Source organism: Neodiprion lecontei, chromosome 7 (assembly GCF_021901455.1).
Source record: "Neodiprion lecontei isolate iyNeoLeco1 chromosome 7, iyNeoLeco1.1, whole genome shotgun sequence".
NCBI classification, from domain to species: Eukaryota; Metazoa; Arthropoda; class Insecta; order Hymenoptera; family Diprionidae; genus Neodiprion; species Neodiprion lecontei.
This window is the reverse complement of record NC_060266.1, coordinates 26,569,196-26,585,030: the sequence shown is the minus strand read 5'-3', so window position 1 is coordinate 26,585,030 and position 15,835 is coordinate 26,569,196. Positions and strand designations below refer to the sequence as shown.

At 39.5% G+C, this 15,835-nt stretch overlaps 4 protein-coding genes across 8 annotated transcripts; 1 reads left to right on the top strand and 3 right to left on the bottom strand.

Moving 5' to 3' along the window:
• LOC107225413 lies at positions 1-3,084 on the bottom strand. The gene is made up of 2 exons (XM_015665873.2): positions 2,839-3,084; positions 1-1,558 (listed from the first exon to the last, which is right to left on the bottom strand). Exon 2 carries the CDS (start codon positions 1,556-1,558, stop codon positions 878-880), a length of 681 nt encoding a protein of 226 aa, XP_015521359.1. The 5' UTR covers positions 2,839-3,084; the 3' UTR covers positions 1-877.
• A 1,654-nt stretch (positions 3,085-4,738) lies between these two features.
• On the bottom strand, positions 4,739-10,323 carry LOC107225410 (electron transfer flavoprotein subunit alpha, mitochondrial). Of its 2 annotated transcripts, XM_015665870.2 has the most exons (5): positions 10,184-10,323; positions 9,591-9,923; positions 9,038-9,490; positions 7,244-8,884; positions 4,739-5,550 (listed from the first exon to the last, which is right to left on the bottom strand). In XM_015665870.2, the coding sequence occupies exons 1-4, from the start codon at positions 10,223-10,225 to the stop codon at positions 8,708-8,710; spliced, it is 1,005 nt and encodes a 334-aa protein (XP_015521356.1). In that variant the 5' UTR covers positions 10,226-10,323; the 3' UTR covers positions 4,739-5,550; positions 7,244-8,707. The 2 variants fall into 2 exon arrangements, with proteins under 2 accessions (XP_015521356.1, XP_046602083.1); XM_046746127.1 differs by lacking the exon at positions 7,244-8,884.
• On the top strand, positions 7,517-12,401 carry LOC107225414 (6-pyruvoyl tetrahydrobiopterin synthase). Of its 4 annotated transcripts, none has more exons than XM_046746130.1 (4): positions 7,517-7,598; positions 10,818-10,888; positions 10,970-11,049; positions 11,157-12,401. In XM_046746130.1, exons 2-4 carry the CDS (start codon positions 10,821-10,823, stop codon positions 11,432-11,434), a joined length of 426 nt encoding a protein of 141 aa, XP_046602086.1. In that variant the 5' UTR covers positions 7,517-7,598; positions 10,818-10,820; the 3' UTR covers positions 11,435-12,401. The 4 variants fall into 4 exon arrangements, with proteins under 4 accessions (XP_046602086.1, XP_046602084.1, XP_046602085.1 ...); XM_046746128.1 differs by lacking the exon at positions 7,517-7,598 and adding an exon at positions 10,515-10,656; XM_046746129.1 differs by lacking the exon at positions 7,517-7,598 and adding an exon at positions 10,529-10,665.
• Positions 11,458-15,389, bottom strand: LOC107225412 (alkaline ceramidase). The gene is made up of 4 exons (XM_015665871.2): positions 14,861-15,389; positions 14,328-14,484; positions 13,992-14,229; positions 11,458-13,370 (listed from the first exon to the last, which is right to left on the bottom strand). Exons 1-4 carry the CDS (start codon positions 14,951-14,953, stop codon positions 13,049-13,051), a joined length of 810 nt encoding a protein of 269 aa, XP_015521357.1. The 5' UTR covers positions 14,954-15,389; the 3' UTR covers positions 11,458-13,048.
• Between the last annotated feature and the right edge of the window lie 446 nt (positions 15,390-15,835).

Sequence of the window (15,835 nt, the reverse complement as noted above, 5' to 3'; positions counted from 1 at the left end):
TACGTCTATTCATTTATATAAAGACAGTCACAAGGTTCTAATATATACGTTAGTAATAATCTACGTATCCAGGCTCCTTAGTTCCTGACCTAACGATGTGCACTAGGGGCACACTCGTACCTTTCCATTGAAAAGTAATATATGTAATGTAAACATGCATATTGGGGTGGCCCTTATTTGGGGTTCGGAAGAATTTTCTTTGGGACGTCCCGCAAATCTGTAAATCATTAAAAAAAATCTGTGTAAATTTTCAAGCCTCTACGTGAACTGGAACACGTACCTCTAAGCTTTGAAAGTTTTAAATGTAAAATACATGTAGTTTTTACAACAAGTTATTTCGTTTTCCATGACTTCGGTATAAATGAAGGACAGAGTTGTTTCTTGTGATGATAGAAACAAACCTTGAAAATTTCAATATTTTATCATAATTTTTTAATGAACTTCTTTTTATATAGAAGCTTAATAGCATCACTTTTATTAGGCTTATACGTAAGGGAACAAAAATTATAAAAATTTGATATTTTCACAGCTTGTTCCTATAATTATAAGAATTTATATACATATTCATTATAAGCAACAGCAATGCCAAGTTTCAAATCAGTGCCTTAATTTATTATGCAAAGTCATACGAATGGAAATAGCTGGTTATAAAAACTACACGTATTTTACATTAAAAATTTTCGGAGCTTAGAGGCACGTTTTCCAATTGACGTAGAGGCTTGAAACTTTACACAGATTTTTTTATGAATGATTTGGAACAGATTTGAGAGGCGTCCCTATGAAAATTTTTCCGACCCCCAAATAAGGACCACCCTAATGTACGTATATCGCAGTTTATTCTTAGAATTCACTTATAATACGCCCCCACTTTTCGACATTACGACTTGTTCGAGGATGAGGTTGGCACCGGCGGCGGTGGTACGTCGGGAATCTTTTCCTCGGCTCCATTTTTCCCAAGGGCTTCAGGGCCGGCTACCGGTAACCGGGGGCTGAGCAGCTGCTGCCCCCGGTAGGCTCCCTGGGAGGAAAGTGCGGGGGCCAACGCTGGTGGCTGATAGTCGAAAATGTACGGACTCGGAGCGACGCGGGCGTTGAAACTGTTGTAGGAATAAAAGTACGGGTCGTAATAGAGCGAATGATAATTCGGATAGAAACTGAGCGGGTGCTCGGCGCCCGCTTTCCTTTTCCGGGTCTCGTCTTCGGCTGATCCCAAGTTCCGCTCCGTCCCGGAACTACCGGTCCTCGTTTCGGCCCCGGCCGCGGCCTTCGACGGTGCACCCTCGTCGAGTTCAGCTCCGTTCGCCGGAAGTAATTCTTGGGGCAGCCGGCCCGCTTCCGGACCCGGATATTGTGGGGCAAACTGAGTGTAGTAGAACGGCGGCACGTAGCCGACGGCGGTCGTATGAACGACGGGCTGAATCACTGGGAACGCCCTCGACGGCGAGAGATTTTGATTGCTCGTCACCAAGGCGTTGTACACCCTGGGGACACGGAGGAGTCCAGGTTCCGGATTGGCCAGGATTGTCGTTGCGCCCAGTAAGGTGAGTAGTAGTTTCATCTAGAGGACAGAATCGACAGATTCCGGATTTATTCACACGGCAAGTTTTTATCTCCATTGTACAGCAAGGGTTCGTTTAACCGTTCTGACTTCTCCTCGAAAACGACACGAACAATCGATAAACTATATACCGCTCTAATCTGCTCGGCTGGATCTAGCTTTCACGAGCGCGGAGGACAGGAGTTGTGTATATGCCATGACTTTGAGAGGTTGCAAACACCGCGTGAAAATGATCTACCAATTAGTGGAGAAAAAAATTTACACTTGTAATAGTTTAGCTGGGTCATTAACGAGGTGCACAAGAAACTCCTTCAACGCGCGAAAAGGCATAAAAACGGAACAGCAAAGATACGGGAAGCTGATAGGACCTTGTGTAAGAGAGATGAAAAAAGTTTATGAAAAAATGTGAATAAAAAATTGTCATTGCCGGAGCAAGGATATTATACCGCTGTCTAGTTGGACAATGCGATTGATTGGAAAAATTCAAACTGGTTTACACGTATCATTAATGGACCTCAATGTCAGGTGAATGTAGATCTTATCCCGAATGATACAGCTTTTCATAACTACAGCTAGATCCAAAGTTAATGGTTCGTGGCAACACCCACATAAACCCACACGCGTGGAATAGATTTAATTTTGCGAAAGAAATAAGTCCTAGCGTGAATATAAATCGTCGTTAAATAATACAGGTATCTCTTAATCGCTGAAGCGAACCGTTAGTTGCAAACGGTTGTAATTTTCGTATCACCTTTGTACGTGCATTGAATTTTAATACAGCCTGCAGCTGTGTAACTATGTGGCAAGTTCTCTCTCTCTCTCTCTCTCTCTCTCTCTCTCCTTGTATTCTTGTCCAGAAAAATTCAGTCACGGACTTGGAGGCATTTCGCATGGTAGTCATGCACCGGTATGTTGGTAGAGTTTCAGAGTTACGCGCTCGTGTTTGAGAGAAATCGGGGGCTTTTGATTTTTAATAAAACTACGGAAAATAAACAATTGGTATCTGCAAAGGGCCACTTTGACGGAGAAAATAAAAAATTTTACCGGCTTCACTTTCGTTTCAACCCTGCAGGGGTGCTGAGGAGGGGAGAGAACAACGCGGGAAAATCGATTTAACTTTCAAAGCACCGCACAACAATACGCAGGAACAGCAGTAAAATGGTATTTCCCTTCTTCTGTCATTACAGATTTCCTACTTTCGTCGACACGCGTAAAGGAATGGTCGGCAGACAAGCGTCCCAAGCTCGAGTGGCAGATATTTGAATCACAAACTGACTCACCTTCTCACTTTTTTATTCAGGCTGACGATCCGGTAGTGCAAAGTTGGTTAAATTGATCGGATATCACAACGCTCCGGCGGAGATCCAAGAGGCTGAGAACGCGCCGAGTAGCAAGAGAACTGCATGGCTCTCTACCATATATATGCCTCAAGAAACCCGCGATTCAAGTCCCACCGATCTCCCACTACTATACATACGCTCGGCCAACATATATACTTATACCTATGTATTCGTATGCATACGTATGGGCACCTTGTCCGCGAACCCGGCGAAAGTACCTTCGGAATACGTACAAAATATCCATGCGACTTTGTTCACCTCGCTCTCTGTACTCCGATTCCTCCTCATCTTACATCAGTCTTTGCCTCGTACATCCACAATCTTATATAGATCTCATATCGCGAGCAACATCGACTCGTAGAGAAAATAGTTACGTAGTGGGAAAATCCAGTTCGTTGTTTCGTCGACGCTCGAACTTATCGACGGAGATCTAAAAATTCGATAATTCGAAGCCTTTCACGCGTCTATTATTGGCGGAGTTTCTCATCAAGAGGCAAGCAGTTTCTTCCCGAAGTGCGAGGAGGCAGATTTGGAACCGTAAAACGGCCGGTACACCTTCGATACATCTCGAGACTTGATCTGCTGTTGGAAGATCGACTCGAGGCTGCATATCGTTCGAATGGTCATCACCCGGTATGCGGGCATCACAGGTACTCTAGGCGTTGAGAAAACATTCCTGCTGCAGTGGTATGAAGAAGCTGCGGCTTCTGCTCCTTCAATTCGGTACACCGCCGGGGAAAATAGAGGAACGTAATCGTTGCGAATGGAGGATGTAAGATTTGAGAAAATTATGCACGATAAAGGTTATAACGATATTCCTCCAACATCGTGTAATATACGACCAAATAATCTTTGACAAATATTTATTCAACTATCATCTGAAATTAATTATACTATCGATCATGCAAAAGGAAACGTACACGATCAAGGCACAAGAAAGCTGAAAATCCAGTCTCAGTTTAATTCGACATAAAGAAAATGCAAGTAGACAATTATCCGTAGTTATTGTGAATAAGATAGAATTAAAGCTAGACGAAGTCAGCGACTGCAGATACGGTGTCGGAGATGACACGGTGTCCGGTTTACGGCGATCGGAATTCACTTTTCAACCAGTAGCATGCATCTGTTTACAACCGAATCTTTAATAGTAGAACACGGAAGAGACAGCGGTCACCTTGAATAATTGAATTTTAATACGGCTGAAGGCTAAAACTACATAGCAGTGGTCCCGTAAATTACCTATTCTCACCTGTTATCAATCATCATATTATTAATATATTTCCGACGGCTTGTTTCGTGCATAAGAAATCGAGACATTCGAAAAATTTCACAAATACCGATTCGGAGATTCTGAATCTCTAAATGGCTCTTAAAATTCTGCTCTAATAATATCAGGCTAGTTGATATTCCATTTGGTAGCGGACGATGAGGTTAGCTTGGCCATCACGGCCTGTGGTGTATGCGAGCGTGGTTCACTGTCTCCGAGTTACGGCCACGCGATGATACGTGAAAAATAATTTTACGACTCTTGGCGATCCGGTTCGGCCGGTTATAACGCATTGAAAGAATTGACCGTAAATGCGAAGTGACAAAGCGAGAATAGATATTGAAAATCCGCATACAGAAGTATACAATTTATGGGTATAGATATATTGATGTATGTCACGCATCGTGCATACCAGGATATGACGCATACTCGAAAGATCCGAAAAAAATGCATTTACAAACCCGTTTTAAATCACTTCCGAGGTCGTCGTGAATCAATCGTAATCGTTTCCTGAGATATACTCAAAAAAAGATCGACCCCTTCCAAAGATGAAACAGGTAGTATTGTTGCTCGTTTGATCTTCAATAAATGATTTATTTTACACAAATATATTTTCTTCGTTTTTTTTTCTTTAACTGGAGTTAGCAATATCTTACACGAATATTTACATAATCTGTGTACAAACGTTTAATATTAAGTGCAGTAATATCAAACCTATCTTGTATTACATGGATTATCGCGTACGATTCTATCTTGAATGCAGATCGAGTTAACACCACTTTCTTCAATGTCCAGGGACTGCAGAGAGCAGAGTTTACTGCAGATTTCGTCAATCTATTGAAAAACTCAGTATGTGTATCTAGGAATCCGGTAGATACCTACACTGAAGGCTTGTTTCCATTCGGGATCGCTTATAGCTTCAGTGAAATGGTTATATCGGCTCCACTGGTATGTAACACATTCTTCTCAGCACAAGAATCGGTAAATTTGGCAAAAACAATACTACAAGTAAAACCAAAGGTGATAGTAATAACAAGACGCTAGCGTAAGCTAGTAGCCACCAAATTGGAGATATTCCTATCACTGGCTCGAGCATTTTGATTGTCGTAGATATGTACTGTTTCGCTGCTTATTTTGATCCTTATTTATCCTACCACTCTTAATTCCTACCACTAATCTTCGCCGTTGACGTTTAAAGGACTCCCTCCCCTCCCCCCGCCCCTGTTGCTCGGTGTCATTAAATGCGATATGATGCTCTGACGTCTCCGTTCAACTGGGCGACGACGTCTAAATTTTCACAGCCATTTCTATGTATTTTACTGTTTATACAAGTTCCTCCGGTTCATTGTCCACTGAAATATTCTCCTATCCAATTTTAATCAATTCTGAAACAATTTACAACAAATTTTAATCATTTTGAATCTGCAGTAACAACATAATAATTACTTTAAATTGTTGTCGTAATTTTCAAGTGAGCTATCGCATTTTTCTCGTCTACCTACACGAGAATATGAAACTTGACTAAAATGTGAGTGGAAATAATGGGAGGTGCAGCTGGTTCGTCATACCTTACAAATTTCCTAAAATTATGAAGCATCGGAAGAACAACTCACTTGAAATACCACAGACACACACAGGCACCTACAATATTCGGAGTTGTTTTCACTTTTTTACGGCATATGCAATGTACGAGAACGAATAGAAGAGTATAAAAGACGCAATGGAAGTCGCTTCGGTGTTTCAAATAATTTCTGGCAAGAATCACAAGCTAAATGAAAGATATTCCAGCTTCCGCGTTATGCAAATTTCACAACTTGTGTTGCAATTAATAACGTGACGTCAATTTTACCGGGGTAAGACACACACTCGACAATGCAAAGTAGATGTTATTGCACCTGTTACGCTTGACATGAACTGGCTCGAATTGTTTGGGCCTCTCGCAAGTATAGAGTAATGCTGTTATTTTCGACGGGATACCTGTACGACGGAGAGATGAGTAAGCTGACAATCAGGTAGAGCACTGTATTTGATCAACTTTACAACAATCCCAAGTTAAATAATAGACCTATTACGGGTCGATTGCGCAAACGTTGGAAAAATTTCACTTTCTTTGCCGCAATCTCGTTAACTTGGCCGCATGCATTGTCGAGAGACAGTCAAGAGAGTTATGTACGTATATACGAACAAAGCGAATCGGAATTTACGGTTATCGAATAATGACACGAGGCGAGGGACGATTTCAAACTCAATTTCAAACTGCAGCATCAACGCCGAGTCAAACTGACACACTTTGAAATTACATCACGTTGAGAGTACAAGGCCACCAACTTCACTGACTTACTTTCAATAGCGATGAATTACAATCGTGCAGGTTATCCGAAACTGCTAAACTTTTTCACGACTGAAGTGACGGCTGTGGTATGAATTTGTGAGATGAGCACAAAGTTGCGAGAGACTTTTGTGTTTAAAAAATGATTACGGATGACCTCCAAACCTGAATCAGTATTAGGTCCGGCGTTTCGTCAACATTTAAACTGATGTAATCGGCCCGAGATACATCCGCGCCATCAACTCGGCAAAAATAACAATACAGTGAAAAACACGCGAGGAAGATAGGAAGCCGCACGACCTTGGGGAATAAAAACCTGTTTGGCACAAGCGATCTACGCAGCGGTGAGTGAAACAAAAGCGAAGATTTAGAAAATTTCCCCGGCTGAATTACCCAGATTGCAGTAAAGCGTTCTAAAACAAACATTAGTTGCATTCAAGGATGACTGAAGAAAAGCTGCGATTATTCAAAACTTCGACACTCGAGAGCGGGTCAAAGCACGCACCTAACCCCAAGAAGCAAATCTGTTTCTATGACTTGATCGAAAATTTTCGTCTACCTACACGTAGAATCATAGTTCACACTAAAATGTTTTTTTTTTATAATTAATCGCAATATTTTCAACCACGCATGTGGATATGACATTTGACAATGGGGTGAAGACGTTAGGTCGAAGGTGGAGATGAGTGAAGACTGAGAGGAAGAATAGAAATAGAAATAGAAGAAACGGATAAACCACGTGTACCTACCATAAATCGAATAAGTCAGCCGACTTTCAATCACCCGGGACTAGAACTGCGACCTGCGTCGTAGAACTGCGCAGGTGCCAGTTGCAGGAGCACCGGGCTTCAACTTCGTTCTGAGACTCGATTCACAAACTGCGCTTTCCCTTTCATTTAAACACGACTACCTAACGTTATCCACGAGTCACCACCTTAAATTTGTTCGTCATTGTGCGCAACACGTACAAAGCGCAAGACTGTGCGCGTGTGGTACATATATGTGCATTGAAATGCGTGAGAGCATTGGCAAATCTGCAAACTGGACGGCATTGACAAGAGATTTCTGCCTCGTGTTTAACCTTCTCCAACTTCTCTCCGGACGGTTTGCTTGTTCATTTATTTATTACTACAGAGTTTTAAAGAGTAGTAACAGAGGTTGAAAAATTTGTAGTATTGCAAACTGAGAACTTTAGAGGTTTGACTTGCCAATTTGTAAATACGCACATTGTTCCGATCGCGTTTGTTGATCAAGTTTCATTTGATTCGACTACTGGGTAGAAAATGATAACTTACGAACATATTGCAAGCTCTTTTCGCAATTTCGTTTTACATTTTATTCTTCCTCCCCTTGCGCACGCGCTTGAGCGGAATACACGTATGCCTGTGCATATACGATATACGGGGAACTACGACAATGATGCGGCATAAGTGCAACGTACTTTAACAAAGACGACCTTCGCAATCCGCATGCAGAATTTTTCTCCCGCGTTGTTTTGCTTTCCTCTGCCTACCGACTTCTACCTCCTACCTACAATCTCCTCGACGTCTATTCTATTCGTTGTGCTTGCATATACCGTGTGGTTCTAAGTGTCCAAGCTTATGGAAATAAATATCAAACCGGTCATTGCCTGTCACTGATGAAATTCTACGTTCGTAAAAGTTCTACGTAGTTTCTAACAATGCCATAGAAATTGCATGACGGATAAAGATTTATTGAAATAATATACCTAGATTTTTTTCGTCAGTTATTTTATAGCATTTAACAAATTCTTAGCTTCAAGTATAAAAGTTGAGAATAATCTTTGTACATTTGGACATACTATATAAACGCATTCAATCACAACTTTGTAGCGAAAAGTATGTATAAGAATGATTTACATTATTATATGATAAAGTAATCTTCCATTTTGTTAAGATACGCATTTGCAAAAGGAGCTCGAGTTCTCACAACTATTTCTCGAATTACCAGTCATCGTTTCTCACGAGAAAACATGCGATAATCATATCAATGTGTAAATATTATTTGATACGATATGTAATAATATTATAGGAATTACTATAAGAGACAGCGCTTGTCAAAATAGTACTCACACGGAAACTTGGTAGCTTTTTGAAATATACAAGACTTAGATAACTTTGTTTAATGACCGAATCCTATGGAAGATATTTTGATTTCCTTTTTTGAAACAACGCCGTTAGTATCTGCGTAATTTACACCTTCTCGGTAAGCTCTGGTACCACTTTGAACAAATCTGCTACCAAGCCGTAATCAGCGACTTGGAAAATAGGAGCTTCCGGATCTTTATTTATCGCTACGATTGTTTTTGAATCTTTCATTCCAGCAAGATGCTGAATCGCTCCGGAGATACCCACGGCGACATAGAGGTCCTGCAAGTAAAACCGTTTTCATAGATTTGACGCCTCCCAAGTCTTATCGATTTCATACTAAATCAAAAATTATCTATCGCTCAGCAATCTGGGATGGAGTATAATTTTTTCAAATTGGAATATTATCTCAACAGAACATCTGTGTAAGCTCACCGGCGCTACAATTTTCCCAGTCTGTCCAACTTGCAAGTCATTCGGTACAAATCCAGCATCAACTGCGGCACGAGAAGCACCAACGGCTGCGTTCATTTTATCGGCAAGCGTGTACAGAAGCTGGAAGTTTTCCCCGGATTTTAACCCACGCCCACCAGAGATGACAATTTTGGCAGAAGCGAGCGCTGGTCTGTCGGACTTTGTCAGTTCTTGCTTTACAAACTCGACCGAATTAGACTTATAATCACCCGCTGGTGCTGGCTCTAGCTTGGCGCTCCCTCCTTCTAGAGGCGCTGCCTCGAAAGAAGTCCCTCGAATAGAAACAACTTTTACGCTGTCCTTAGCTTTCACAGTTTGTATAGCATTGCCCGCATATATTGTTCTCACAAACGTGTCTGGTGATTTAACACCGATTATATCACTCACCGGGGAAACATCTAGTTTGGCGGCTACCTAAAATTTATATTATCTTTATTTATATTAAACTTCAGTTATCGAACACCCTGACTGGATATTGTTCGTATCTGCAATTATTCATTATTTGTCTACCCACTCTTGGCAGCAAAGCCTTTCCAAATGCTGTGGCACCTGCGAGAATGTGGCTGAAGTTGAACTGTTTTTGGGTAGCTAATATCAGCGGTGTTATGGCTTCAGGGACGAATCCCTTGAAGGCGTCGTTCTCGGCAACCAAAACCTTAGCTACGCCGTTAGCTTTGGATACAGCCTCCGCTACTGGCCCGCACTTTGTGCCAGCAACCAAGACAGTGATATCCCCACCGATTTGCCTGGCTGCGGTTAATGCATTTTGGGTTATCGTCGACAGAGCCTCGTTATTATGCTCAGCAATTACCAAAGTCGATTGATATCTTTGCAAAAAACTGTTCAGCTGGAAGATGATAATTCACATAAAACTTGGCCAACTCCTAGATGCTCAAACAACCAAACATTATTTTAACATATCAGGTAATTGAGTAAAGAGATACGGTTCGCTTATTACATCAATCTCGTGATGAGGCAATCAAATTAACATAATAGAAAATTGTTATATAAGTATTGTAGTAAAGATAGAGGAAGCTAAAAATTTAATACAACCTACTTGAAATTGTGCACTGATCAATTATCAATTTTCATTGAAGTTTGGCTCACCTGAGTTTTGTGTCTGATCGTACGGGAACAGTTGACAAACATTTTGAAATTATTCCAACGGTTGACGAAAATAAGGTTTGCCAAATATGTCTCAGTTTGCAATACTTCTCACTCGACTGTTGTGCGTTGCAAGAAGTGGAGCACGGTGGCAAAGTTGATAGGCAAGTCCAAAGTTTGTTTTATGTATGTACATAGACCGATATATGGTACATACGTACGTGATGACGATATTCTTACGGCTTACCGACGGGCTTCGGCCAGAGGTCTCTAGCTCTACTTTTTCCATCATGGCGGCAAAGAGTCGGTGAATAAAACTAGCTGTGAATCGCCAGCTGTATCTACTTAGTTACCCAATTCTAGCATATATTAATGTAATATTCGAACGCTGTTGTAATTACTGTGAAATCAGATTTAGCAAGATCAATCAACTGCAGGATATTGCGACGTCGGGAATGCCAGCGAAATAATAAAAAGTAAATCACGTACGTGTATAAGCATATGTACCTACTGTACATACGCAGATCATTTTTTCAATCAGCCATAGGCCACCTTGAACTTTCCTTACAAATCTTCAGCATCTTTAACGTGTTGTCACGTGCGACAATAAGTAATAATATCGATCTAAAATAAATAGGACATGACGCAAGTGCCGGTTGTGTATTTGACCAGGAAAGAAACAATATCTGCTTGCCATCGCCTTCATAGGTATTCGATAATATAAAAATGAATGATGACGCAATAATTAAGCACGCATGCCACTAATTAATAACGTGGAAATTTTTTAAGCCCACACTTGACCGACGAGCAGAATGCAGCAGTTTACGGAAAGTGTAACAATTTTTGGGGGCACGGACACAATTACACCGGTAAAAAACATACGCATCTACTTGAAGTACTATAATTATTACTATAGTTGTTCAATGCGTAATTAAAAAATTTCGATACACAACTCATGTTTTTTTTCTTTTTTCAGTGGAGGTCACAGTGCGAGGTCCTGTGGATGAAAAAACTGGAATGGTAATGAATATTTCCGATTTGAAAATTTACATGAAAAATGTGTTGATGGATAAATTAGATCATAAAAATTTGGATAAAGATGTGCCATATTTCAAGCACGTTGTTTCGACAACAGAGAATGTAGCTATTTTTGTCTTCGATGAATTGAAGAAAGAAATGCCCAAACCTGATTTATTGTACGAGGTAAAAATATATGAAACTGATAAAAATATTGTAATTTATAGAGGCGAATAATTATTGGAGCCAATCGATAAGAGTTCGTTTTATAAAGGGGCGCATATGCCTATGTGCATATGAAATAATATATTTTCGAGAACATGACAGTAATCACAGATCAACAATTTAAGTACGTTATTACTTAATCAATGATATTAAGAAATTTTTCCTATTATCTTGCGCAAAGTTCGATTTTGCGCATGCATTTGCGTTCGCAAAGTACCGCTTTCCCACACGTTGACAAGAGCGTGCGGGAATGCAACTGAGCGAACGGGGATGTAGCTGAGCGTGCGGGAATGTATAAGAGTATACGAGCGATTCCAAGGTATATACGCGCGCGCCATCTCTGCGGCACTCTCTTAGCATTGACACGTGCGAGCGATACTTTGACGTTCGTTAAAATATACCGTTTCGTTTTGTAAATTGTCACGTTACGATAAATATTAATAATAATTGAAAATAATAAATAAATCAGATTTTTCTTAATTTAATAAATTTATAATAGTTCTATAATTTGTTTTTTTGTTTTGGGCGGGGGGCTTCGCCCAAAAATAAGTTTCAATTATTCAAAATAATTGTAGTGGTCGGACTTTGCGCAACTTAATAGGAAAAATAGTATACGTACTATTACATTCCGAATTTAGCATTACATCTATTTCGTATTCCAATTACTTGTTCGCACTTACGATTAGTGTTATACGTCATATAAGTATGCTACATGTAACAATTATACTGTATTATCATATAGCTTTACATATGTTGTATATTTTTGGTATATACTTCTATCACATGCTCGAATGCTCATAAAATGCTGTTTTCGAGTCTATTTACCTATAAATGCGTGTAAAATACAATTGCGCACATAAAATCTTTGTAATCCTCAACAATCAGTCGCAGGTATAAAAAATTTCCGACAGCAATTTCGCTGATTATTACATTTCTAAAAGCTCATTTCAAATTGATAAAGTAACTGCACCTTGCATTACACTCATCTAGAAAAATATGAGTTTATAAATTCATATTAAGTTTATCTTATCATCATCATTATTATTATTATTATTATTATTATTAGAAAGTAGTATTATTGAAATTGTTGTTATTATTATTATTATTATTTTAAGTAATCTCAGTCTCTATCTGTTGATGAATCGAAATTTGCTTCATATTAAAAACGTTCGGTATAAAAATTCACGTTTCAAAATATTGGTTAATTTTCAAGCCAGCACATATTTTATGGTAACTACTATATGCTACTAAATTTTGTCATCATATCATGTAAACGAATTTACATTTATCTTTACCGAATAACTGCTATTCATGAATAAACATCAGGATTCACTCAATTGATGAATAATTGAAAAGATATTTGATATTCGACGAACTACAATGATGAAACTCGTGAGGATATTTTAATAACATAACTGTGTCAAACATGTACTATCTTTACATACATTAACCAAGTGAAACTTATGGACTGAATTAACATATTTCAAATGACGACGATTAAACAACTCTAGCTGTAACTGAATTTCTTATAAAATAAATTTTAACAAGACAATTGAATACTGATAGTATCGGTCTATTAGAGTAATAGAAAGCAAGTTTTAAATAATATATCGTCGATTGATTGCATTATATATTGGTATTACTGTCTACCTTGATGTAACTTCTTATAGTGACATAAGGTATTCCCAATTCAAAATCATTCCTGGGCCAATATTTTAATATCGGAGATTGATGAGGTTTCTCTTCCGTCACAGAAAAGTAAGCAAACAATACAGCGGCTGTGTAACTTGCAATAAAAATAAACAAATGCCAGAGCGCATGAAGATAAGGAAAATTCAAGTTCAGCCAAGTATCACAGAATAATCGATCGTTGAGCCAACAGGTTACTGCCAAAATCCAAATAGCGCCACATCGAACACCGAGACGATAAACTCTAACAGATTTCGTCCTGAAAAAATATACCCTTAGTTACATATCCTTACCACACTAAGAAAGATGCACGATAATCCCTATTTAGAAATGATCGTTGAATAATGCTGGAGATGAGTTTCACCAGGGGAATTTGCCAACGAGAGCCACTCACAATCAATGAACGTTAACACAATTAGGTCGAGTAATTTATACAAAGCCCTCTCGAATAATTAAGACAGCCCTGCTTTACCAAAACCTCACAGTATAAGCCAACGCGAATAAGACATAATAATGGAGAGGTTTTTTACATTCATCATGAACTAAAGAATGTAAATTTGTAAATCTGTCATAGATTTCGCCCACGATTTGCATCTTTGTCCAGTCCTAATTCAACTATCAGAGACGAAATAATGCGAAGCCTCCGGAACAGTTGATTCAATTTCTCGCAACCATTGCTTCTGTCTCAACTGAATCTGACTCAGAGGGATGACATAAAACAACTACTGACATAAATTAACTATTGTTATTAAAATGTGTTGACGAGCAAAGTTTCCCAATAGTTTCTTAATGATATGCTATTTGAAAATATATTAATGTGATTAGGTTGACGATATGAGAAAGGTGTAATATGATAATAGGATATAAATTGAGAATTCACCTCTTCAATTCAATGACCATAAACCCAAAAGCAGGAATGCAGAGAGTCATTAGTGCGAATGCATTTACAAACGGATGTACAACGGCCAAACCTGTGGCGATTACCGTCGACAATATTGCAAATATTGAGAATTTCTTTCTATTATTTTTGAATACGTTAGGAAAATATCTCCTTGGAAAAAACATGCAGAATCCAGCCATGTATACCCATAATATTGCAAGTTCGTCCAACAGTTGCCCTAAAAGAAATATACGAAGGTGAGAATTTAAGAGACCCTCAACCCCGACGCAGCGTCTCATATAATGCATTTCTTAAAATATTGTGTGTTAACTGTACCTATGAGAGATAATGTTGCGTGAAAATATGCACTACTGGCGCCGACGATCATCAAGAGAAACCAGATGATATGAATTCCAGGATTGACGAATCTCCCGTAATCTCTAAAGAGATGCATCAGAACCGGAGGCAGTAGTAGAAACACCACATTGCTAAACTGCAAAATCATTATTACTAATGAGTAATGAGTTAATCAAGTTCCATCATGCGGAACAAAGGAGTTGGAGTATCTGAGTCAACAAGGCCGATACTACAGGTTGTATCACAATTAGAGAAAAAAGGAGATATTTCATTGTCCGTTGCATATTGCCGAGACTTCGACGCTATTCCCAACTATGGTAAAATAATTTTATAATTAATGGTGCGTGGAATAGAGGGTTTGACGTCAACTACTATTCTTACTCTTAACGAATGAATTAACAATTACTATATCAAAAACTCTTGGAATACTCTCAACTATGCGAACAAAGGAGTGTGGCATTTTAGGATTCCCATGTCGGGCGTGTGTAAGCACATGGTGTACATTTACATACTGTATTCATAAATTCAGCGATACTCGGAGATATGCTGTAGTTCCCTTCACACCAGTCTACCGGTGAGCTTCCAGGCTCAAAGGGTCTCCACATAGTGTTTAGTCTTTCTTCGGAAATAATACGGACAAAAGTTCGACAGTAACAAAATCAATTCGTGCAGGACATCGGCGAGTGACGACGTAGAATTGATACGAGTAAATGTTGCACTGTATGTCGACTAAATCCAGTTGTAAATGACCGCCAAAGAAATGACAGGCAATCGATAGATCGGATTTTAAAGACTTTTACTATAATCAAAATCAGTTACAAAAGAGTTTTTGTGTCGGGGCACTTAAACTTGACTTGGACGTTCCACTGCTACTAACTGCGCACGTTCTTTTGTTTTGATTTTTAACTTCCTCTTCTTTATCGCGGCTTAACGACGCAACTCACTGACCAGAGGGAACTAGCGGAGCGTTACGTTTGCTGTGCTGTACCGACTGCGCTGTGGTTCTTGGCTCATTCGCAAAGCCGACGCACGCCTATCCGTGTCGCAAGCTTCGGCCATGGATCATCCATGGATGCATCTACGGTCTTATATACAGGTCGTGAAACTCCATTGGAGGGGGTATGTCGCTTATTGAAGCAATTTTTGTGTTACTAGTCGCCACTAGGTTCGTTGCGATCTTATCAACAGCGGACAAGCCGTGGCATTCGCATATATGTATATGGGTATTCGCTCACTCACGCTCACTCATCGTATTTATTGAGATTATTGTTATCCTGGTAACTAGACCGCAGCGACAACTGGTGGTGCCGCTAGAATCGAAATTTGCACTCGCTAAGCGACACGAATAATCGTGGCCTCCAGCATAGGAGTTTCCAGACCTGTATACACATAAGACCGTGGATGCATCCATGGAGACTAGTAGAGTAAAGCATGAAGGAGTCCGATCTTCGTACATTTGATCCGGCATCAAAAATCCGTACAATAAT